At 40.9% G+C, this 26,513-nt stretch overlaps 2 protein-coding genes across 2 annotated transcripts in view; both read right to left on the bottom strand.

Moving 5' to 3' along the window:
* Positions 1-11,114: 11,114 nt before the first annotated feature.
* LOC132136204 (zinc finger BED domain-containing protein 4-like) lies at positions 11,115-20,398 on the bottom strand. The gene is made up of 3 exons (XM_059547225.1): positions 19,874-20,398; positions 19,589-19,777; positions 11,115-11,170 (listed from the first exon to the last, which is right to left on the bottom strand). The coding sequence occupies exons 1-3, from the start codon at positions 20,391-20,393 to the stop codon at positions 11,115-11,117; spliced, it is 765 nt and encodes a 254-aa protein (XP_059403208.1). The 5' UTR covers positions 20,394-20,398.
* A 4,415-nt stretch (positions 20,399-24,813) lies between these two features.
* Positions 24,814-26,513, bottom strand: part of LOC132131862 (E3 ubiquitin-protein ligase RNF170-like) — a 5,120-nt gene continuing 3,420 nt past the window's right edge. Inside the window, exon 6 of the mRNA XM_059543996.1 lies at positions 24,814-25,304. Within this exon, the coding sequence (XP_059399979.1) occupies positions 25,035-25,304 (270 nt within the window). The 3' untranslated portion in view covers positions 24,814-25,034. The remainder of the gene's footprint in view (positions 25,305-26,513) is intronic.

Genomic DNA, 26,513 nt, shown 5'->3' with positions numbered 1-26,513 from the left:
CGGATTTGAATATTAGAAACGTGTTAGTGTGTTATGTGTAAGCCAGGTTAAAGACATGGGTCTTTAATCTAGATTTAAACTGACAGAGTGTGCCTGCCTCCTAAACAATGTTAGGTAGGTTATTCCAGAGTTTAGGAGCTAAGTAGGAAAAGGATCCCCCGCTCTCGGTTGATTTTGATATTCTAGGTATTATCAAATTGCCAGAGTTTTGAGAACGCAGCGGACGCGGAGGACTATAGTGCAATTAGAGCTTGTTCAAATACTGAGGTGCTAAATCATTCAGGGCTTTATAAGTAATAAGCAAGATTTTTAAAATCTATACAATGTTAGAACCAGGCTAATATGGTCATAATTCCTGGTTCTAGTAAGAACTCTTGCTGCTGCATTTTGGACTAGCTGTAGTTTGTTTACTAAACATGCAGAACAACCACCCAATAAAGCATTACAATAATCTAATCTTGAAGTAATAAACGCATGGATTAACATTTTGTGATGAAATGATGAGATGGATTCAATAGCAAGTAAGCAAGTTTTATTAATTAATGTGAAACAGGGATGATGATGATGATGATGAAAACAAAGTCCGAGGAAGCCAACACTCAGTGACACAGGGTGGTACAGCCCAGTCCGGTGTGAAGATCCTGGGAGGTGAGTGAAGACAAATGACAATCAGGAAGTTGACGGCGGTTATAATCCGGGAGATGGTGAAGACGAGAGGGCAGACGTGCAGGACAAACGGACAGGCAGCGAGGAAACTGAACAGGCGGGAAACAGAACCGACATCCAAACAACGATCTGACAAAAGACAAGGGGAAAACAGAGAGACTAAATAGTCAGTGCAGATCCTCTGCAGCTGGCGTACTGATTAGTCCTGATTGCAGAGCTGATGAGCCCAGTGATCGGTGGCTCCACCCACATCAACTCAACACAGACAAGAGAGAGAGACAGCGAATTAATGAACCGTGACACATTTCTGCTTTTGACATTGAGAGCATAGGCCGTAATTTAGGTATATTTTTGAGATGGAAAAATGCAGTTTTACAAATGCTAGAAACGTGGCTTTCTAAGGAAAGATTGCGATCAAATAGCACACCTAGGTTCCTAACTGATGACGAAGAATTGACAGAGCAGCCATCGAGTCTTAGACAGTGTTCTAGGTTATTACAAGCAGAGTTTTTAGGTCCTATAATTAACACCTCTGTTTTTTCAGAATTTAGCAGTAAGAAATTACTCATCATCCAGTTTTTTATATCGACTCTGCAATCCATTAGTTTTTCAAATTGGTGTGTTTCACCGGGCTGCGAAGAAATATAGAGCTGAGTATCATCAGCATAACAGTGAAAGCTAACACCATGTTTCCTGATGATATCTCCCAAGGGTAACATATAAAGCATGAAGAGTAGCGGCCCTAGTACTGAGCCTTGAGGTACTCCATACTGCACTTGTGATCGATATGATACATCTTCATTCACTGCTACGGATTGATGGCAGTCATATAAGTACGATTTAAACCATGCTAATGCACTTCCATTAATGCCAACAACGTTTTCTAGTCTATTCAAGAGAATGTTGTAGTTAATAGTGTCCAACGCAGCAATAAGATCCAATAGTACTAACAGAAAGATACAACCACGATCAGATGATAAGAGCAGATCATTTGTAACTCTAAGGAGAGCAGTCTCAGTACTATGATACGGTCTAAATCCTGACTTGAAATCCTCACATATACCATTTTTCTCTAAGAAGGAATATAATTGTGAGGATACCACCTTTTCTAGTATCTTGGACAGAAAAGGAAGATTCGAGATCATCTATAATTAACTAGTTCTTTTGAGTCTAGTTGTGTTTTTCTTTTTTTTAATGAGAGGCTTAATAACAGCCAGTTTGAAGGTTTTGGGGACATAATGACAATGAGGAATTAATAATAGTCAGAAGAGGATCTATGACTTCTGGAAGCACCTCTTTTAGGAGCTTAGATGGTATAGGGTCTAACATACATGTTGTTGGTTTAGATGATTTAACAAGTTTATACAATTCTTCCTCTCCTATGGTAGAGAATGAGTGGAACTGTTCCTCAGGGGGTCTATAGTGCACTGTCTGATGTGATACTGTAGCAGACGGCTGAATGGTTGCAATTTTATCTCTAATAGTATCCATTTTAGAAGTAAAGTAGTTCATAAAGTCATTACTGCTGTGATGTTGGGAAATGTCAACACCTGTTGATGCTTTATTTTTCATTAATTTAGCCACTGTACTGAATAAATACATGGGGTTATGTTTGTTTTCTTCTAAAAGAAATTAAAAGTAATCAGATCTAGCAGTTTTTAATGCTTTTCTGTAGGATAGGTAACTTTCCCACCAAGCAATACTAAATACCTCTAGTTTTGTTTTCTTCCAGCTGTGCTCCAATTTACGCTAAGGAATTGAGATAAATCAGGAAGATTGGTTACAAAGTTGTCTTTGTGGTAGAAGTGATGGTTCTACCATACTTGTAACAAGAAGTAGAATTTACAATTTTAGCTATATTAAGTTTACATGAGAGTCTGTCTGCTTCCTGACCTGGGCCCCAGTTAGTCAAGTATAAACACTAAGACTATTTGCCATATTTCTAGAGAGAAGAGTGGCGCCACCCCAGGAGGGATGAAGACCATCTCTTTTCAACAGGTCAGGTCTGCCCCAAGCTCATCCGATTGTCTGTGAAACCTATGTTATTCTGTGGGCACCACTTAGAAATCCAGCCATTGAGTGATGACAATCTGCTATGCATCTCATCACCACAGTAAGCAGGGAGGGGACCAGAGCATATTACAGTGTCTGACATCGTGCTTGCAAGTTCACACACCTCTTTAATGTTATTTTTAGTGATCTCCGACTGGCGCAGTTGATCATTAGTGCCGCCATGAATAACATTAACACACACATACACAAAATAAATTCAAATAATTTTTTTTTTATAGTGAACTAATCATACTCCCCAGCCCTGATGAATCCTCACACACACATTTCTGCATTTGCACACTTCTGTGATTATGGTGATTTCAGTTTTATTCTCTATGTGAGACTATTTTGAAGCACACAATGACCTGATGCCTTCATGAGTTTCAGAAAGAAAGTGGCAGAGAAAGCACCGTGTTGATGTCTAATCAAGGCAAAAAACACCTTTACATATGGGATTGAGTCATTTCTAGTTAAACATGATTAACTTTTATTAATCAGTATTTCATAACAAGACATGCAGTGTCTTTCAAAAATAAATCACACATTCACATGCACTCACACACTTTCTTTCTTAATAAGGTTTCTCTCTTTGAATGTGTGTGTGAATGTCCTCAGGCTGAAATCATCTGGACAGACAGAGCTCATGGGGATCCAGAAAGCTTCACAGTATAACTTATTAACAAAATTCTGTTCTTAGAATGTTTCGTGAATATTCCCATTAAGTTCTGAAATCTTTATTTCTGAATGCCTTTTAAACAGTCAATATGTCAAGTTTTTTTTCTTAGTTTATGTGAGCATTAGAGGAACATTCCATTATATAATTTTGAAAATGGTTTGACAACGTTATTTCTGAATGTTTTCTTAACGTCCAAATCGTCCAGTTTTTTAAATGATTGAAGAATGTTTTTTTTTTGTTTATGCAAAAATCTGAGGAACATGTACAAAACTGTTCTGGGTGTTTTCCTCCATGGCTCTGTGGTCTTCTGGTTCAGCAGGTGAAAATGGTGTCTGTTTCACTTAATAAAGCAGCAGCACAGTCTCCTCAACGACACGCAAGATCTGAGGAAACATTAATGACTGATATTACAGAAGAAGATCCTCTGAAAATACCACATGACACAAACGCTGATTTACGGGGGTTCGTGACAGAGTCACACAGTGAAATTACTCATGAAGAGAGAATGGCAGGAAAAATCTCCCTCCATGTCAAAATGGTTGAATGTTCTCATGAGGGCCACTGCATTATTGTGTGTTTGAGGATAAACCGGCAGGACAGACGCTCATCATTTATGTTTTTAATACAAGCGTCAGTGGCAGCATAAATGTGCTCTGAGCGATTCACAATCCCAGAATCCCCGGCCTCAACCCCGGCGTGTCCCTGGTGTGCCTCTATTTTAGAAATGCTGCACTATTCTTCTGCTTTGCGCTTTTGCTGAAGCCCTTAAAGAGAAATTCCTGCTGTCAAATGTTATATTTGAAGGCCCAGAGCACAGTGCTCCTGGTAGGCTTTTGATTGTTATTTTATTTGCTCAGCAGAACAGAATATCATATGGCAGATGTGAGACAGTTTACAGTTTACTAATATTTAAAAAAGACTTCATATCCCTCATGCAACATGATGAGATTCCATATTCAGCCTCGGAAATTGGTTCAGTTTAGAAACAACTGGAAAAATGTGCCTGGGGCAACATTTATGCACAAAATAATGTTGCTTCTTGTACATTTCACTGTGAAATATCCAGTGATTGGCATTAAAAGCACTTTCAGGTTTAACAAAAGATTTGAATGTGAATCTGGCAACGCTTTATTAGGATGCTTGAATGTACAATATCACAGGAGTATAGAAGTCATTAGTAATGTTTGGCGGACTCGTACCAGATTGTTTTTTTGTTGTTGTTGTTGTTGTTGTTGGTACAGACATGTTTTTCCCTTGAGTCTTTTCTAACCAACAGCGGCTGGATTCCTGTTGTGACCTAAACCAAACCGCTAGTGTGTCTTTGTTGACCAAACTCACCCTCGTCTTCATCATCTCGCTCTTAACAGTCACATGAGCAGATGTCTTCGTTTCCAAGGAGACAGAATGATATCGCATCACTTCCTCTGACATGCTTTAATTATCACTTGAACTTCACTGAAGAAGGTGAAAGGTCACATCTCTGGACATGATCTGAATACACAAACTCACCTGGAATCAGTACATTAAGGGATAGATTTAGCCTTTGGTCAATTTATGACAAATAACATTATATTATACATTTGAGTAATATACACACTTTATAGAAACATACCTCATTTATTTCATGTTTTCATGTTTCAGAGCTCAAGCTTTCCTTCAGGTCCTGTAGGGAACACTGGATCTGGATACAAGAAAGGCTGAATTCATGTATAATGTGATCTTTACTGATTTATTTGTACATATTATAGTTAATAATTAGTAGTTATGATTGATGATCAGCTGACTTTCTCAGACCACATTGCTAAAACTGTCCGATCCTGCAGATTTGCTTTATTCAACATCAAGAAGATCTAGCCCTTTCTTTGGAAACATGCTGCACAACTCCTTGTTCAAGCTCTTGTTCTGTCCAGGCTGGACTATTGCAATGCTCTCTCTGCAGGTCTTCCAGCCAGTTCTATCAAACCTTTACAATTAATTCAGAACGCGGCAGCAAGATTAATTTTTAATGAGCCAAAAAGAATACACGTCACACCTCTGTTTATCAATTTGCACTGGCTTCCAATAGCTGCTCGCATAAAATTCAAGGCATTGATGTTTGCATACAAAACTACCACTGGCTCTGCACCCATTTACCTAAATTTGTTACTTCAGACTTATGTGCCTCTAGAAGCTTGCGTTCTGCAAGTGAACGTCGCTTGATTGTGCCATCCCAAAGAAGCACAAAGTCACTTTTACGGACTTTTAAATTAAATGTTCCCTCCTGGTGGAATGACCTCCCCAACTCAATCCCAGCAGCTGAGTCCTTAGCCATCTTCAAGAATCAGCTTAAAACACATCTCTTCCATCTTTATTTGATCCTCTAACTTTAACACTCACTATTCTAATTCTATTCTTAAAAAAATCTAACTACGTTTCTAATCTTTTTGTATTCTATTTTCTTTTCATATATTATGCAATTGTATATGTGTGTGTGTGTGTGTGTGTGTGTGTGTGTGTGTATGTGTAAGATCTCTAACACTAGCTTGCTCTATTTTTTTATTCTATCTGTTTTTCTTTTTATTTATTATATTATTTAAAATCCCATGCTATGTGTACTGTGTTAAGCTAACTGAGACTTGTTATAGCTCTTATATATCATTGCTCTTTTGTTGTTTTTGATTGCTTCCACTGTCCTCATCTGTAAGTCGCTTTGGATAAAAGCTTCTGCTAATGAATAAATGTAAATGTAAATGTAATAAGAATGTGTGACCAATGACAGAATTAGTAATAGATGACTAAAGAAGAGTAGTTCTGTGAGGGTTTGAAGGATTTGTAGTTGCATGAAGAACCTTTAACATCCATGAATCCTTCCACTGGACAGACGATTCTGTATAGCGGGAGATGGTTCTTTAGATTATTAAAATGTTCTTTATATGAAGAAAAACTTAAAACTCAATACTGAAAGGTTCTTTGGGAACCAAAAACACACATTTGAAACCTTTACTTTGAAGAGTTATACATTGGTTAAAGTTTCAAGCAGACCGTTGCCAGAGAGAACCCCGCTGTGACCCCAAAAACAGCAACAACACACCCTAATTAATTACAAACGAGGGAAACATTCATCCCATCATCACAGAGCAGATACAGACTTTCATTTTCTTTAGTTTGTTACCTGAATTCGGCTGAGATCAAACATGAGTGTGAACAGCATCAGTAATATTACTTCATAATATTAATATGAGCAGAACACCAGATGAATGACAATGACACTGTTGGAAATGCTGTCATCTTTCCAGAAAGCTTCAGTGTTATCATCATATTCAAAAGCACTTTTACAAGCATCAGAGCGAAGCAGCAGATTTGCCAGCATGATGCTCATATTTTCGATTAGCAGCAGATTCTGTGGCTAATAAACCTCCAGCACTTTAATATGACATTTGGACATGACAGATAAACACACATGTTGAGTTGGAGCGCAGTCTCGGCGTTGACCTGCTGTCCTGTTATCAGAGTCCCCCAGCGACCATCTGTCTCTGGAGCGGGACAAACTCACAGTCTGCCGTCACACATGCGTTCAGATCTGAGGCACAATGCAGGGAAGAGCAGACGCTTTGCTCTGAACGCTTCACAGACGGACTGTAAGATTCCCTTCCCTGAGAAGCCAGTCTTCATCAGCTCTCTTTGACTTTCTTGCTTTGTAATTCAAACATGCAAACCCACAAGAGCCTCTTCAGTTCACATATTCTCCTGCCAAGGTAAAAGCAGTTGCTGATTGGCCCACCCCAGATAGTCGTAGAACGGTCTAGCGATTTCTGGGGTTTGCCCATTTATACAGGCGGTTCATTCGGAATTTTAGCCAGGTGGCCTCCCCTCTGACGGATCTCATCTCCACTCAAAGACGTTTCTGTTGGTCGCCGCAGGCTCAGGCTGCATTCTCTAATTTAAAGAGTCGCTTTGTTTCGGCTCCCATTCTTGTTACTCCCGATCTGTCTCGTCAGTTCGTTGTGGAGGTGGATGCATCAGAGGTGGGAGAAGGGGCAATTTTGTCTCAGAGGTCACCTTTTTCTCATCATTTAACCCCCTCAGACTGGAATTACGACATTGGGAATAGGAAGTTACTGGCGGTCAAGTAGGAGCTGGAGGAGTGGCGTCACTGGTTAGAGAGCGCAGAGGTCCCTTTTTTAGTTTGGACCAATCATAAGAAATTAGAATACATCCGCACCGCTAAACGACTGAATTCCCGACAGACTCGCTGGGCACTATTCTTCATTCGGTTAAATTTTAACATCTCCTACCATCCGGGGTCCAAGAATGGTAAGCCCGACGCACATTCGTGGATCTTTGAGGCTGAACCAAGATCCATCCTTCCGGTGACCACTCTGCCCCCCTGATCGGGTAGTAGCGATGGTCACCTGGGGGGTGGAGTCCAGAGTCCACTCGGCTCTGCGCAACGTCACAGTTCCCGCGGGTTGCCCTGAGAGCCTGTTGTTCGTGCCAGAATCGGGTCCGAACTAACGTCCAACAGTTGGGTCACTCGTCCGTACTAGCTTGCCACCCAGGAGCGACTCGTACCTGTAGTTTAATCAAGAAGCGCTTCTGGTGGCCTTCCATGGCGAGGGACGCTCGTCAGTTCGTGGTTCTCGAAGGCCGCACATTTTATTCCCCTCCCCAAATCGCCCTCAGCAAGGGAGACAGCGACTATTGTCTTGGATCAATTTTTTCCGTATTCATGGCCTCCCGGTGAACGTGGTTTCTGACAGGGGTCCCCAATTTGTGTCTAAGTTTTGGGCAGAGTTTTGTCGACAGCTGGGGGGCGACTACGAGTCTTTCCTCTGGGTATCACCTGCAGACAAACGGTCAGGCTGAGCGTGCTAACCAGGATCTGGAGAGAGTCTTGCATTGTGTGGCATCCGCATCTTGGAGTTCCAGATTAACTATGGTTGAGTACGCACATAACTCCCTCCCGGTCTCATCTACGGGTTTGTCTCCCTTCCAGTGCTGTTTAGGCTACCAGCCACCCATATTCCCCTCCCAAGAATCTGATGCCATTGTTCCATCCGCGCACTCGTTTATTCAGAGATGCCTCCGTACGTGGAGGGTCACCAGAGAAGCCCTCACTCGGACTGGTAAGAGGAACAAGCGTCGACGGATCATCACCCTGCTAAACCCCCACTTTACATGTGCGGTCAGAAGGACATTCCTCTCAAACTCCCCTCACGTAAACTAGGACCCAAATGTTTGGACCGTTTGCCATCTCTAAGGTGCTCAGTCCGGTGTCAGTTCGACTCAGTTTAACCCCCTAGTTTAAGAATATCCACCCGGTATCCACGTCCCGTTGGGCTTTCCACCAGAGGTGGTCTCCACAGCCTGTGTCCGCAGATGACTGTACGGACGACTCTGGAGTTGTTACACCAGTTTTCGGCTCGTGTGTGTGTCACCACACGTTGGATTATTTTGGGATTTTCTGTTATCCCTAATAAACTGTTGCACTTATCCTCTGCGTTTGAGTTCTCTCTCTTCATGTTCCTGACACTGTGATGCTCCGCTGTATTTTCAGCATCATTCCTCCAGTTGGTTGCTAACGTTGCCACCATTCACATGTTAATGCATCGTTAAAAGGCTGTAATAAACAAAACATTTGGTGATATTGTACGTAAATTGTTTGTTATTTGACTAAATTATCATATTGAGTGCACATGAATTTGCAGTCACTGAATGTGTGCTATAATTATTTTTTTGGAATAAAGGCTCATACAGTGCCTTGCGGATGTATTCGTACCCTTCATTTTTTTTCACATTTTGTTTGGTTGCTGCCTTATGATAAAGTGCTTTAAATTATTTTTTGTTTCCACATCAATCTACACTTCATACACCATAATGGTAAAACAAAACCATTATGGTTTTTAACATCTTTGCAAATATATTAAAAATAAAACACTTAAATTATTCCGTTGCATAAGTATTCATACCCTTATCTGGCAAAGTTGAAATGTAGCTCAAGAGCATTCATATTGCTTTCAGATGTTACTACACTTCGAGTGAAGTTAACCTGTGACAAATTCAATTGAATGGGTATGATTTGGAAAGCCACACACATCTTAATAAAAGGTTTAACAGCTGATAATGCAAAAACAAGAGCAAAAACCAAGGCATGAGGTCAAAAGAACTGCCTGCAGAGCTCAGAAACAGGTTTGTGTCAAGCTACACCACTGGAGAAGAGTTCAGAAAACCTTTGAAGGGTCACAGAAGCATTTAGTCTCTGTTACCTTTAACAGGAGAAGTTTGAAACAACCAGGACTCTTCCTAGAGCTGGCCTCCTGGACAAACTGAGCAACTGATGGGAGAAGGGTCTGGCTGCAGACTTGCACTTGCACTCTCAGACACTTGCACTTCCGCTGGTGACATCACTTGCAGTCTTTATTTTTTATTTTGTTGAATTTTCTGATTACTTTTTGTTTGAATTTCCCAACATTTTATAACATTAGCCAGGTGGCGAAGACAAGAAAAAAGAAACTAAATTACAATGTCACTTGCAATCGCTACTTGCACTCTCCGTTACCTGTGACGTCACTTGCAATCAACACAAATCGTGCTTGTTGCCAATGGAGACAAGACGCTGTGGCGGTGATTAAACGATTAAACCTAATTTAGTACTGTAACGTACAGGGTCCTGCAAGAAAAAGAAAAGACCGGCAAATCCGTGGCCAGAACACCAGAATATGAACGCTTGCGCAAAATCTCTCGCTAAGCGTTTTCCTCCCGTAGAAAAACATATACACTTAAAATGTACTTAATGTATTTACTAAATTGTCTTTATCATCTTAGTCTGTTATTAGGACACATTAAGCGCATAAGTTTGCGCATTGTGTTCATAGCCATCTGCTTGCCTTGTAGTACATTACATAATAACTATATTTTGAATTTGGTATTTTAATTGAACTTAAATGTATCTTAATAGATTATGCCATAAAGTGTTTGTTTTTTCTACAGGAGGATAACGCTTAATGAAAGACTTTGTGCATATCGTTCATATTCTGCTTTTCTGTGGCCACGGATTTGCCGGTCTTGTCTTTTTCTTGCAGGACCCCGTACATTATAGTAGTAGGCCTACTAATTTAGTTTTAATCATTTAATCACCACCACAGCGTCTTGTCTCCATTGGCAACACACACGATTTGTGTTGATTGCAAGTGACGTCACAGGGAGCGGAGATTGCAAAGATAGTTGGCAAATGATGATGAGCAAAGCTTGTCGCATCAAACAAAAAAGTCTTGAGACTGTGAAGGTGCTCAGCTAAATATTTAGCTATACTTATGCAATTAACGTATTTCAGTTTTTTATTTTTAATAAATTTAAGAAGTTGTGACAATACTGTTTTTGCTTTGTCTGTATGGTGTATGAAGTGTAGACTGATGTGGAAAAAAGTAATTTAAAAAAGTTTATCATAAGGCAGCAACATAATAAAATGTGAAAAAAGGAGTATGAATACTTTTGCAAGGCACTGTATGATTAAGGCTGGTCAGGATGGTCAGTGTTGGTTGTTGTGACACATTAATGAGCCACTCGCCGCTCTGTCACGCAAACATTTAATACTGCAAGACCTTTAACTGATCCCATTAGCGGCTCACAGCGGCCCGCGGTCATGCAGCGCTTTCATACAGATCTGCCCTTGAGACTGACGTAATCACACCATCATGACGTCTGTGCTTTAATATCTGCTGCCATTACTCACAGACAGACCTCATCCCTGGATCATATCGCCGGGTGATGACGGGCTGGACACTTTGAATTTGACCACTTGATGAAAAACAGAGAGAGAACAGACTGAATGCTATTTCTGAATCAGGAGAGAAATCTGCACAGATCAAGCAGCGTTTAAACAGCTCTAAACAAATCTGTGAGAGACAACAGCAGATGCACTTTTTCACTGGAGGAAGGTACCTTAAATATTTGCAATACAAAGTTTTTCAGCAAAACGCCTCACCCAAGGCTTCATGGTCTCTTTCAAATGCTCGCATATGAGCAAAGATAGCGGATGTGAATTCATTAACAGCACTGCTTTCATTGTCAGGCCATCATCTGAGGATAAACTCCTGGAGATGAAGTGAGGAGACGTTCTGAGCACTGCGCTGTCAGTCTGCGTTCGGATCTCAACGACGTTGAAGAGAGACCTTCTCGTGAGTCAGTGAGGCTCCTCCAAAACCCATTAAAAAGATGAAGGTATCTCCTGTGGATCTGACGTGAGGTCAGAGTCTGAGATGAACATGTGCCCTCCGTCTGTCCTCATCAAACACTCGCTGACCTCTTTCAGTCCGTGCAGCTACACTTCACTGATTCACATCCTGCAGCTTTACGCTTACACATTAAATATGAATCTTCATTTCTTCATTCCAAACTGTTCTAAGACTTTTTCATTTCATGTAGAAATGCTGATGAGCTCTGGTGCACATATGCTGTATTATGTTCATGAGAAATAAACACGAAGCTGGTCAACCAGACGATAATCAGTCTTACTTTTGGAATCAAATCAAATCAGACCAGACTAGTCTTTTTATGTAACTGACTTTAAACAGTTATGGCCAGTCTTGCAGAAAGAAATTGCATGACTTACTGTTAAAACTAGTCCAAGCAGTTTATGTAACTGAAAACAAAGTGAACGTCTGTAGTGAGAAAGGGGTTAAATGGTGTGAGTTGGTTTTGTGCCTCGTTTAGACACTTAATTTTCAGTAATATCATTGATTTACATTGAATCATTTAGCAGATGCATTTATCCAAAGCGACTTACAAATGAGCACAATAGAAGCAATCAGACCCACAGAAGAGCAACAGTATACCAGTGCTGTGACAGTCCTGATTAGATTAGTATAACACATAATAATAATATGTGAAGATAATGAAGATTGGCCAGTTGTTTCCGAATCTATCAACACATGAATAAAATGTGCTCATGTACTATTTAACCTTGGATCAGAAATAGGTCTTTCAATATCATCAAACAAACACCACTCTTTGTATTTGAGCTCTGTGTAAATCAGGACTCAATTTAGCGGTGGTTCTGTGATAATGTGTTCCTGCAGGGCTGGACACAAAATAACACGACATTCCCAAGTTTAAAACGAAAGGTTAATGCACATAATGAAGCCTGTAGGGCTAATCTGTGCCTTTTAAAAGTGTGTTCATGACATCTCCTGTCCAATCCTCGCAGAGCCGCAGAAACCTCGCAGGCGACCGTGCAGGAGAATGTAGAATCTGTCTGGAGTGAAGCACGGCACCAGGTTCATTTACACTACACTGCTTCACCGTAAATGTCACGGGCCTGAGTGTGTGTGTGTGTGTGTGTGTGCTTCTAGACGTGAGACACATGACTGATCACTAGTGTCAGGGTCACACAGACTGACCACAATCCGATTGGGCACAAAACAAAGTCACACTTGATTTCCAGACTTCACAATAATCATTCTTCTAACTAGAAGTAACATGCAAGCACCTAGCTAATATGATGAAAGTCATATAAATGTTAGGACGAAATGTTCTTTAATCGATGTGTATGGAACAATCTTATAACTTTATTAATATTTTACATAGGATATATTCTCAGAGAAAATGTTCTACGAACAATATTCTCAGAAGGACCTCATGCTATTATTTCTATTATGAGGTTTAAATAATGTTATAATCATGAAAAGAAAACTGGTCATTTAACAGTCTTAGAATATTAATAAATAAACATTAGGGTTAGGGTTAGGGTTAGTTTTATAACCCAAATGTGTTACCCGAGTACCCAAGTTTTATAGTGAGTGGTAGTGTCTGATAAATAATACTGCATCCGTTCATAACAGGACGGTGATGTTCATAGATGCTCCTCTGGCTGACCCTAACCCCAACCCTAACCCTAACCCTAACCCCGGTCAGTAACTAGTTCCTCTGTCCGGAGGTGACATCTTTAATGAACTCCGGGAGTCTCGGCGCAGACGAGCCTCGTTAGAGCAGAACTTGAGCATGATTAGTTTCTGGAGGTGTTGCCGTAGCAACAGCGTGACGGACCCCTGCAGATGCCCGTCAATATGCCTTGCTGGATTCACCCAGGAAAACTATTCTGGACGTGAACTTTCACAGTCAGGCCTCCACTCGCTGAATCACGCAGAGAAACCACGTCAATCATCGGAGTGTGATGCAAACACATCTGCCTCTGCCTCGCAACTCACAGGACACAAGCAGCTCGTCTCTCGGCCAAGTTAATCACAAAACTCTGTTCTTTTGTGTGCACCTCTTTCTTTGTGATAAATGACTCTTGATTTGATTAGTTATCTAACTCAGAGACATTCAGACATGAAGTGTGATTAAAGTCTCGTGTCAGGTTCATGTTAGCTGAACTTCTGCAGGAAGCTGCTCGGTTTGACCTCTGTTTCACATCCTCTTCACATGCAGTTTGTGTTCTTCACCGTGCAAAAGTAAATGAAAGTGAAGAAGTCACCATTTAACACATCTGGAGATGCTCTGGAAACACTGTTCACTTTAAAACTAGTCTCTGACCAGTGATCGTACAGATAAAACTCACTTTGTCTCAAAACTGAAACACATATGAATACCATTGGCCTGTTTATGATAAAGAGGGTGTTTTTTGGGTGTCATTCTGATCATTGTCTGATTTCACTGTATGGAAAAGAGCAGCGTGAATGTTCTGCTAAACATCTGATTTTGAGGAAAGAGAGTCATATGGGTTTCACAGAACTGACACATTCAGCTGACGACACACACACACACACACACACACACACACTGATCTGGTTTTTCAGTCATACGAAGGCAGCAGGTTTTTCCGTATGCATCAGTGTTTGTTCACATCCTCGCTGTATTTTAGTAGAGGAGGATCTAAATGTCAGATAAAGGAGCTGGAGCTCACTGTGAATGTGACTCTCTCTCTCTCTCTCTCTCTCTCTCTCTCTCTCTCTCTCTCTCTCTCTCTCTCTCTCTCTCTGCGTCAGTGTTTGCTCTGCCCACCTGTGATGAGTCAGTCTCCCACTCGCTGAAGCCAATCAGAGCTCACTGCTGCCGTCAGAGCCCTGGAGATCAGCACACACACACACACACACACACACACACACACATGTTTGTTTCCAGAAGCTTTACTTTCACTGTTCCTCAGCGGAGGAATGATCTTCACAAGCCTCCAGAACATCTCACATCTTCTGAAGAGCCTTGATTTCTTCAGCTCTCCATCACTGTGTTATATGTGCGGATCATTTACATCTCATCTCACTGACACACATTACTGGAGATAAAGAGTACTGAATATGGTTGCAAAGGGGCAGAAATTGTCTGGAAAATTTCCAAAAGTTTCAGAAAATTCCCTACATTTTCCAAACAGAATCCCGGAAAGTTTCCAAAATTTCTGAATTCATATTATTGCTTAGTTTGAGTCTCTAAATAAAACTGAGCTGTTTTCCCTCCGTATTCACTGTGAACCTGACGGATCAAATATGATACAAAACATAAAAAAGAAAACCTGTTTCAAACATCATCTACAACTGCACAAAAAGACAAGGTAATATTTCACATGAAATTAAACTAATAACAATAATACTGTGATCTGACTAATGAAGATACTGACTCGCTCCACAAATGACTAAACTAAACTAAAGGCCTGCTAACCTGATCATGAAGCTCCCAGCACTGATTCATTTCCTGTGGACGCTCACGGACTTCCTTCCTGTTTACTGGAAGTGTGTTTCATGCCATGAATCACTACAGCTTCAGCTCTATCACACACACACACACACACACACACACACACACACACATCAGGTCAAAACATTACTAACCCTTATGGAAAGCATCTCTTCTGCATGGTCATCATTATTAATGCCATATGTGCTGTATGAATATTACTCTATTCTTACTATACTATTACTATTACTATTATTACTATAATCTATATTTCCCACAAGCAGATCTTTCCCCTCCATCAGTCTATCTAGGTTCAAGGCTTTAATTTTTTTTTCTCAAAACTTTCTCATAATGTTCTCTCAGAATACTTAAAAACATTGGTACTAAAAAAAAAAAAGATTTAGTTTCCTGGCAGACTAACACAAACTTTTGCAACTTTAAACGAAACCTGGGCGTCTGTGTTCATACAGTAGACAGGATCAGTCAAGTGGGCGTTGGGTTGGGCGCTGCACACACACACACACACACACACACACAGAGATGTACACTCCTAGAGTCCCGGAGCAGAGCCCTACCCATAATGCTGTGCCAGATGGGCAGCAGGGCATGAGAAACAGCAGGTCTTGGGTGGGACACAGAATGATTCCACCTCTTCATTTACTGACCCAGAACATGAGAGATGGACGCACAGACTTCTGGGAAACATGGGCCAGTGCAGCTCACTCCTCGTGTACAGCAATGTGATGCACGATGGACTGTACAGTAGAGTCACGCAGCAGAATGAATGCATGAAGAAGAGAAGAGATGCTAGTTTTACTTGATCTTAGTGCTGCGTTCGACACCATAGATCATGACGTACTCATAGATCGATTACAAACTATACAAACAACATCAGAAAATATATATGCATTTCTGTTATAAATAAATGTAAACACACCCTTGTTATTGCAACAATGTTCTAATCAGATTCCAATGTTGACACACAAGTCTGATATTTTAATCCAAGATGGATAAAAGACAGTCAGTGTGTGTTTACTCTGATCACCTTCACATGACTTTGGGTTTGGGAGAATTATGACAATCCACATTCTGACTAATTCATTTTGCAACTACATGTCAACTAACTCTCATTATTAGAAGATTGTTAGATGAGAGTTAGTACACTAAGCTGACGTACTTACAAGAGACTTATAATCAGTAGAATGTTTTAAGTGGATGATAGAAATACAGTGTTAGAAGATTATTAGATGAAGGCAGACACACAGACACACAACATCTTCAGACGGATGTGAGGTGTTTAAGCTGTGATGAGGGTAAATCACAGCCTCAGGAAATGTACTAAATAAACCATTAGATGAATAAATATCAGTCCTTGCCACATATTTTCTTCTCTCAATTAGATGCAGGGCTCTTAAATATAAATATAAACACAATTTATTTTAAATTAATATAAACATAGATAATATGCAATAAAATTGTTTTAAAATCAATAGCTTTAAACATATGAGCTTAGATTTTTAAGTGTTATTAAATATGTAAACTTTTACTTGCAGTTATACGGCAAGATGTTTTCTTTAATTTCCCTCTTTCAAGGAAAGATTGTTTTATCTCATGTAAATGTGTTTAAATTCTTCATCTTGTTCAATCTCTTTAATTTTTGGTTCACGAGAAGCGACTCACAGTTTCAAGGCATGTGATTGGCTGTTCATTACTGATGTCACACTTTCATGTGCACGTGCTCCATTACCTCAGGATCAAGCCTGAGCTGACAGAGGGAGGTGAGGATCAGCCACACTGGACTGGTTTTGTTTCCAGAAGTCATAGATCCTCTTCTGACTATTATTAATTCCTCATTGTCATTAGGATATGTCCCCAAAACCTTCAAACTGGCTGTTATTAAGCCTCTCATCAAAAAACCACAACTTGACCCCAAAGAACTAGTTAATTATAGACCAATCTCGAATCTCCCTTTTCTGTCCAAGATACTAGAAAAGGTGGTATCCTCACAATTATATTCCTTCTTAGAGAAAAATGGTATATGTGAGGATTTCCAGTCAGGATTTAGACCGTATCATAGTACTGAGACTGCTCTCCTTAGAGTTACAAATGATCTGCTCTTATCATCTGATCGTGGGTGTATCTCTCTATTAGTTTTATTGGATCTTAGTGCTGCGTTTGACACAATTGATGATGATGATGATGATGATGATGCATTTTATTTATAATGCGCTTTTCTCCAACCCAAAGCGCTACATAGTATAGTAAACATAATATAAGATAATTAAACAATAAATTAAAAACAGAAAAATCAGACAAAAAAATCTAAATAAGATACACTTCAAAGACAATAAGCATTTTTAAAAAGATGGGTCTTTAGAGACCTCTTAAAGCAGTCCAGAGTTGTAGAATTTTTTATCGCAAATGGAAGTTTATTCCACAACCGCGGAGCAGTAACCATAAAGGAGCGATCACCCATCAACTTTAATTTGAATGTGGGCTGCTGTAGAGCATAAGAGTCAGATGAGCGGAGAGAACGATTTGGAATGTAAGGAACAACTAGATCACAAAGGTATTCCGGTGCTATCCCATGAATGGCTTTATATGTTAAAATCAAGATTTTAAAATCGATACGTGCCGTTACTGGAAGCCAATGGAGTTCATAAAGAACAGGGGAAATATGCTGCTGAACAGTTGTGTGTGTTAGTACACGTGCGGCCGAGTTTTGGATATACTGTAATTTCTTAATATGTTTATCAGGGAGACCAGAGTATAGTGCATTACAGTAATCTAGTCTCTATTAACTACAACATTCTCTTGAATAGACTAGAAAACTTTGTTGGCATTAATGGAAGTGCATTAGCATGGCTTAAATCATACTTATATGACTGCCATCAATCCGTAGCAGTGAATGAAGATGTATCATATCGATCACAAGTGCAGTATGGAGTACCTCAAGGCTCAGTACTAGGGCCGTTACTTTTCACGCTTAACATGTTACCCTTGATAGATATCATCAGGAAACATGGTGTTAGCTTTCACTGTTATGCTGATGATACTCAGCTCTATATTTCTTCGCAGCCCGGTGAAACACACCAATTTGAAAAACTAATGGATTGCATAGTCGATATAAAAAACTGAATGACGAGTAATTTCTTACTGCTAAATTCTGAAAAAACAGAGGTGTTAATTATAGGACCTAAAAACTCTGCTTGTAATAACCCAGAACACTGTCTAAGACTTGATGGTTGCTCTGTCAATTCTTCGTCATCAGTTAGGAACCTAGGTGTGCTATTTGATCGCAATCTTTCCTTAGAAAGCCACGTTTCTAGCATTTGTAAAACTGCATTTTTCCATCTCAAAAATATACCTAAATTACGGCCTATGCTCTCAATGTCAAAAGCAGAAATGTGTCACGGTTCATTAATTCGCTGTCTCTCTCTCTTGTCTGTGTTTGAGTTGATGTGGGTGGAGCCACCGATCACTGGGCTCATCAGCTCTGCAATCAGGACTAATCAGTACGCCAGCTGCAGAGGATCTGCACTGACTATTTAGTCTCTCTGTTTTCCCCTTGTCTTTTGTCAGATCGTTGTTTGGATGTCAGTTCTGTTTCCCGCCTGTTCAGTTTCCTCGCTGCCTGTCCGTTTGTCCTGCACGTCTGCCCTCTCGTCTTCACCATCTCCCGGATTATAACCGCCGTCAAACTTCCTGATTGTCATTTGTCTTCACTCACTAGTGATGGCAAAATCGAGGCCTCGTGAACCAATGAAACAGTTGAACCAAATGTGCCATATTGTTTCGAGGCTTCGAATCAATCCGACACCCGTCTCAACGGTGACACCTAGTGGTCACTTGCAGGTGTTGATCTGAAACAACCTTGACGATCCATTAAAAAATGTGTTGTTTTTTTTATTATTATAATGTTCTAATATGTGAAGCTTGTAACCTATAGGCTCTTCACTGTGCATAATGTTATTTTGGTCATGAAAAATGAATATTAATAAAAGAAATCAAGCCACAATGTCTCACTTTTTTAGAGATTTTTATTCAAAAATATTAATTTATCTGCTGTGGAAGGACTTAGCCTACTTCTTTTTTCACAGATAATTTCTCCAGCCTTTGAAAAAATCCTCTCACAAGGGACACTTGTTGCTGGCATACAAAGATATTTTTTTGCAAGGACATACAAATGAGGAAAGATTACTGCTCTCTCTTTTCAGTAAGTTAGTGGATCATGAGTTCTGGGCAAATACGCATCGTTGATGTATTTTTTCACTTCCACTGTGGCATCAGCTGTAGCATTGTGTATCATCTTGGTTTGATGGATGCGAGTATCAAAAAGTTCCCATAAACTGTCCTGTGTTTCTACTGGTGTTGATGTTGATGGTGATGGTGATGATGATGATGATGGGTGTGATGTTGACATTTCTGGGTCTGAATAAAAATGAAAACAGCAATTAGTAACAAATCCTAAACTGACGGCATATATGAAGGATATATTATATTACATGATTCAGATTACATAACATAACACAGACTGAAACTGCTCACCAGGATTTGTGTTTGAACACATCAGTGAAGCACACTCCAGTGTGATATGCTTTTCAGCTTCCTGGGCTTTGGCAGCATTTCCAAATGCCACATTTTTGAACCTTGGGTCCAGCAGTGTAGCCAGTGCCAAGGCTCTAAAACTCTCATAACCTCCACATCTGGAGTGCAGACCTTCTTGCAGATGTGAGCCTATGAGCCAAAACAGGAGAAACACATATTTATAATAATGACAATAATATGACAGTTATGGCCAATCACATGGGTAGTATGGTCATTGTGGCCTACCTAATTGAACAGTTGATTCCTGTGTTGCATTTCCTTTTTTCTGTGCAAGCTTGTGCTGCAACATCCTGTACAGTGGTATAAGCTTTGAAGCAGACACTCTCTTTTCCTCTGACATCTCTGTTGTTGCGAGTTTGAAAGGTTGCAGTATTGACAATGATTGTTCAATAATGTCATAATCAATACTTGTCAGGGGAGCAGTATCATTGTTTAAGTTGGAAAGTGCAGCAGCCACTGGTTCACATTGGTCATACAAGCGCTGTAGCATGTCAAATGTGCTGTTCCATCTCGTGTCAACCTCCTGTATCAGTTTCAGAGTTGGTCTTCCGATCAAGCTCTGCATCTCCACAAGCTTGTCCTTTGCTTTGCAGCTGGATCTGAACAACCCCACTATCTTTCTGGCCTTCTGGCGTATTTCATTGATGACTGGGGTTTGATCTAGTGCCTTTTTCACAATCAAATTTAAAGTATGAGCAAAACATGGGACATGGCGAAGGTGGAGTAGCTGGGCACTTAGGATCATGTTAGATGCATTGTCAGTCACCATGCACTGAACTTTGGAGGTTATTCCCCACTCAGCCATTAGCAAGGCTTTAGCCTCCATGAGATGCTGGGCTGTGTGGGTTTGGTAAAACCTCCTTACACCCAGTACAACAGTTGCCATTTTTGCCTCTGGTGTTATGTAATGGCAAGTCACACCAAGATATCCATCCATATTAATGGAGGACCACATGTCAGCTGTAAGGCTAACAAATTCGGCCTTTTGTAGGTCCTCCATTGTCTTCTCCTTGCCTTTGTTCTACTTTTCACTGACCATTATTTTAAGCACCTTCCGGGATGGGAGTACATAGCTTGGATCAAGCTTGTTCACAAATGCCCTGAATCCCTCATCGTCCACGATGGTGAAGGGCTGCAGATCCTTCACCACCATGTTTATAAGAGCCTCATCCAATTCCCTCTGTCTGACTTTTAAAAGAGAAGACAAAACATACTTTCAGACAAATACATTGGAAAAATACAGCTTCAATTAGTGCACATCTATTAAAAGTATAGCCTACTGGTTCATTATTTGGAAACCTTCCAGTGTTTATAATCAGTGCTTTATATAACTTATAAACTTTATAAACAGTGTCCCAAAAGGTTGTAATTATATTTCAATTATAATTATATCCCAAACAATGCATACCTTGCTTAGATGGCCCAGCAGTGTCAGTAGCAGGCCTAGGTACAGGGGGAATGCCATCCTCTGCACCCTGCAAAATGGCAGGATGAGTGCTCCTCAAATGGCGCATCATGGATGATGTATTGTTGCAGTAGGCTAGCTGCCGATCACAATACACACATCTCACTTTATTTGGGGTTTCTAAATGGAAATGCTCCCACACCACAGATTTACGGCATCTCTTCTGGGGAGCTTCCATTTTATCTTTCTATCCAAATCTATCTATCTATATATGAATCGATCTATGTATCTAGATATGTATCTATCTATAATCTATGTATCTATATATGTATCTATCTATAATATATGTATTTATATATGTATCTGTAATCTATCTATATATTTATCTATCTATTAATCTAGCTGTCTATATATATTTATATCTATGTATCTATTAATGTGTCACTATATGTATACTCTGTCTGTCTCTAGCCTCTCAGTCAATGTGTTGTGTAAATTTAAATGTAAGTCTAAATTGCCTATAACTAATCAAATCGCACTATGTCACTATATCACCAAAAATCCGCTATCTCAAAGTCAAACTCCTCTCACAAAAACCCACGAGGTCAAAATGCGTTTATTTCACTTTTATACAGATGTGCGATTGTGTGGTCTGTTCCCGACCGTTCCAATCAAACGCTGATTCGGCGGACCACACCTGATGAAACAATTAGTGAAACACTTCGAGGCTTCGTTTGGTCATAGTCACGTGACATGGGTGTTTCGAATCACGCTTCGGATCAGTGTTTCGACACATCTGCGCTTCGGGATCTCGCAAAGCTTCGGAACGACTGTTTCGCTTCAGCCATCCTTATCACTCACCTCCCAGGATCTTCACACCGGACTGGGCTGTACCACCCTGTGTCACTGAGTGTTGGCTTCCTCGGACTTTGTTTTCATCATCATCATCATCATCATCCCCGTTTCACATTAATTAATAAAACTTGCTTACTTGCTATTGAATCCATCTCATCATTTCATCACAAAATGTTAATCCATGCGTTTATTACTTCAAGGTTAGATTATTGTAATGCTTTATTGGGTGGTTGTTCTGCACGCTTAGTAAACAAACTACAGCTAGTCCAAAATGCAGCAGCAAGAGTTCTTACTAGAACCAGGAAGTATGACCATATTAGCCCGGTCCTGTCAACACTGCACTGGCTCCCTATCAAGCATCGCATAGATTTTAAAATATTGCTTATTACTTATAAAGCCCTGAATGGTTTAGCACCTCAGTATTTGAACAAGCTCTAATTGCACTATAATCCTCCGCGTCCGCTGCGTTCTCAAAACTCTGGCAATTTGATAATACCTAGAATATCAAAATCAACCGAGAGCGGGGGATCCTTTTCCTACTTAGCTCCTAAACTCTGGAATAACCTACCTAACATTGTTCGGGAGGCAGACACACTCTTGCAGTTTAAATCTAGATTAAAGACCCATGTCTTTAACCTGGCTTACACATAACACACTAACACGTTTCTAATATTCAAATCCGTTAAAGATCCGTTTTATGCGGTATTAATTAGGTAAACCGGAACCGGAAACACTTCCCATAACACCCGATGTACTTGCTACATCATTAGAAGAATGGCATCTACGCTAATATTAGTCTGTTTCTCTCTTATTACGAGGTCACCGTAGCCACCAGATCCAGTCTGTGTCCAGATCAGAGGGTCACTGCAGTCACCCGGATCCAGTACGTATCCAGACCAGATGCTGGATCAGCACCTAGAAAGGACCTCTACATCCCTGAAAGACAGCGGAGACCAGGACAACTAGAGCCCCAGATACAGATCCCCTGTAAAGACCTTGTCTCAGAGGAGCACCAGGACAAGACCACAGGAAACAGATGATTCTTCTGCACAATCTGACTTTGCTGCAGTCTGGAATTGAACTACTGGTTTTGTCTGGTCAGAGGAGAACTGGCCCCCAACTGAGCCTGGTTTCTCCCAAGGTTTTTTTCTCCATTCTGTCACCGATGGAGTTTCGGTTCCTTGCCGCTGTCGCCTCTGGCTTGCTTAGTTGGGGACACTTCATCTACAGCGATATCGTTGACTTGATTGCAAATAAATGCACAGACACTATTTAACTGAACAGAGATGACATCACTGAATCCAATGATGAACTGCCTTTAACTATCATTTTGCATTATTGACACTGTTTTCCTAATGAATGTTGTTCAGTTGCTTTGATGCAATGTATTTTGTTTAAAGCGCTATATAAATAAAGGGGACTTTGACTTTTGTCAGCTCAGACCTAATTCTGTAACCCTAACTATGAGTTAGTTTGATGGAGCGGGTCACTGCTCTGGTTCTTATGTAGCTGCGCTGCTAGTTGTCTTCTGTTTGTATTTTAAAACCCTCCCGGTCTTCTGACATTTATTGTGACATCAGCTTTCAAGATATGACTTTAAATTATGACTAGTCTTGAAGAAGAAAAAATTAGATGATTAGTTCTGAACTTGAACTGAGATGGCAGACAGGAACTAGAACTGAAAGTCAAACCAAGTAGAATAAAACATAATTGATATGTTAGAAGTAACATTAATAAGTGATTTTTTAGTAAAAAGAAGCAAGTCAAAATGATAGCTTCGTTTGAACATTTAACAAAAGTTTGTGGTCCTTTCTTGTCCTTCCAGCCAGACAGATCGGTTTATATTGACACGCTGATGAACACGTCATGTCCCAGAATGCAACGAGCTGCTGGATTTCTCAGAAGTTCAGTTAAAGTTCACGTCTGAGGAACTGTTCGGCTCTGAAAGTGGAAATCACAAAAACTCAAGAACTCTGACTCACAGTAAACCAGCAATAAAACACACGGAGAACTGTGTTTTTTCATTCAGATGGCTCCAGCCAATGCAGCTTCATTTATAGATCTAATTATTTAATAAACACCAGTCCCATTAATAATAATTTTAGTGTAAGCAAAGCAGCTGCAGCTCTTCTTCATGAGACACAGATGAAGGTCCTCAGATGATGGATCCTAAACGTGCAGCTCTCTTCTGAAGGACTCTCAGCGCTTCAGGAACGGATCACGACAAGCTCAAACAGACTGAAGGGAGACAAACGATTTTCTCCAAAAATAAATGAATTCTGGTAGTTGTACAGTGATTGCGAGGCTGAGGGCCTCTGATTTACTCGATTTTCTCCGGTCAAGGGGTTCAGATCTTTATATTGTGCTGCCACCTGCTGCTCACAGACCACTGCTACAAGAAAACAAGAATAAAATCAAGAGCTAGAGAGAAATATAACAGCACCTGATTATGTGATTATTCAGGTATAACAGGATTGTCGGGGTGTGATTAACACACACATGTGCCCTTGAGATGAACAGACTGATCATTACTAGTCAAGATCTCAGACTCATCGCACTGAACACACATTAAACCTGTAGTTTCTGTGAACATGAGAAGGATAGATGAAGGCACACAGCTCTTCTTCTGCTTCAGGAACAGATTCAGAGAAACTACAGGTTTAATGACTGAAAAGTGATTAATTACACATTAAGGGGGAAATGATTTCAAAGACCTGAAATACAGAGGCAATCGGCCCAATACTACCAAAACGCATTCTAGTCATTTCACCGTGCTTCAGGAGTTTGCAGGCCTTATTGAATTATAGAATGGCCTTAGTTCTTTAGTTTGTGGTTATTCTGCTGTTCTCCAGCTGTTCGCCTGCTTCATGAACAAATATTCATTTACAACACTTTAGAAAAACCATCAGATGAACTCATAGAATCTCTTTCTTTAATGTTTGAATGACACCATCTGAAGAGAAAACGTGTGAGACGACAAGCGTTTATCATATTTCAGCTGTGTCATATTAAACACGTCTGTAATAGTGTCGAGTGTGTGTGTGTGTGTGTGTTGTTCTTCCCCCTGCGAGGAGCACAGAACAGGACAGGTCTGAGTCTTCAGCAGATGAAGCAGAGATCAGATGCTCAGGCGGCCAGCCGCTGTGTCACCACCTCGCGGTACATGATGGAGATGTAGATGAAGAGCAGCAGGATGACGAAGAAGTCGTCCATGAAGCCCAGCAGCCCCACCACGCCCTCGGGGATGAAGTCCAGCGGCGAGGCCAGGTAGGTCAGAGCGCCCAGCACACACAGCAGGATCCGGATCCGGAACATCCAGAAGAGACCCCCGACGGAGAACATCTCTCTGAAGGCGTGCCGCAGCAGCGTGGGGACGTCCAGCAGACGGTCCAGCAGCTGCACACACACACACACACACACACACACACACACACAGACACACCACACGGACACACACACACGGACACACACACACACACACACAGACAGACACACGGACACACACACGGACACACACACGGACACACACACGGACACACACACGGACACACACACGGACACACACGGACACACACACGGACACACACACACACAGACAGACACACGGACACACACACACACACAGACAGACACACGGACACACACACACAGACACACACACACACACACAGACACCACACACACACACCACACACACAGACACCACACACACACACACACAGACACAGACACCACACACACACACCACACACACACACACACACACACACACGGACAGACACACACACGGACAGACACACACACGGACAGACACACACACGGACAGACACACACACAGACAGACACACACACAGACAGACACACACACACACGGACACACACACACACACACGGACACACACGGACACACACAAACAGGGACACACACAGACACACACACACGGACACACACACACACGGACACACACACACACGGACACACACACACACGGACACACACACACACGGACACACACACACACGGACACACACTAGAGGTCTTCTCGGGTCCTAAAAACTGTACCCGACCCGAATCGACCCGAATCACTACTTACCCGAACCCGACATGCATACATTATTTATTTTTAAAGAAAAACCCGACCCGAGACAGACCCGATAAAATTAGACCCGAGTCCGACCCGACCTGACGGCATTTCCTTTAGAACCCGACTGGACCCGAACGTAAACGGCATTTACATGTGCACAGCCTGCAACCATGCGTTTCTCAAAAATGCACTTAACATAGACGCGGCAGTAGGAGTAGCCTACGCGCTGAAGTGCTGAAATGTCAATCACACATGTAACCCATTACGTCCTTTAAAAGTTGGCATAATGTTATTTACCGGACCATACGATGATTAACATTAGAACCACCACAGGATAAAATTTACCGATGGCTGTTTCTCAAATATAACTTTTCAGATTACAGAATAACAGATTTTCAATAAAATATACAAAGTCTCCCAGTCATTGATTTTGACTAAACACCGATGACGACCCTGGATGTTTCTGTTCTACATATTCGTTTTCCCTCACCTTTTTCGCAATGTCTGTTATCGCCTCCAT

This window comes from Carassius carassius, chromosome 4 (assembly GCF_963082965.1).
Source record: "Carassius carassius chromosome 4, fCarCar2.1, whole genome shotgun sequence".
NCBI classification, from domain to species: domain Eukaryota; kingdom Metazoa; phylum Chordata; class Actinopteri; order Cypriniformes; family Cyprinidae; genus Carassius; species Carassius carassius.
The sequence above is the reverse complement of the archived record's forward strand: the minus strand, read 5'-3'. Positions and strand labels throughout refer to the sequence as shown.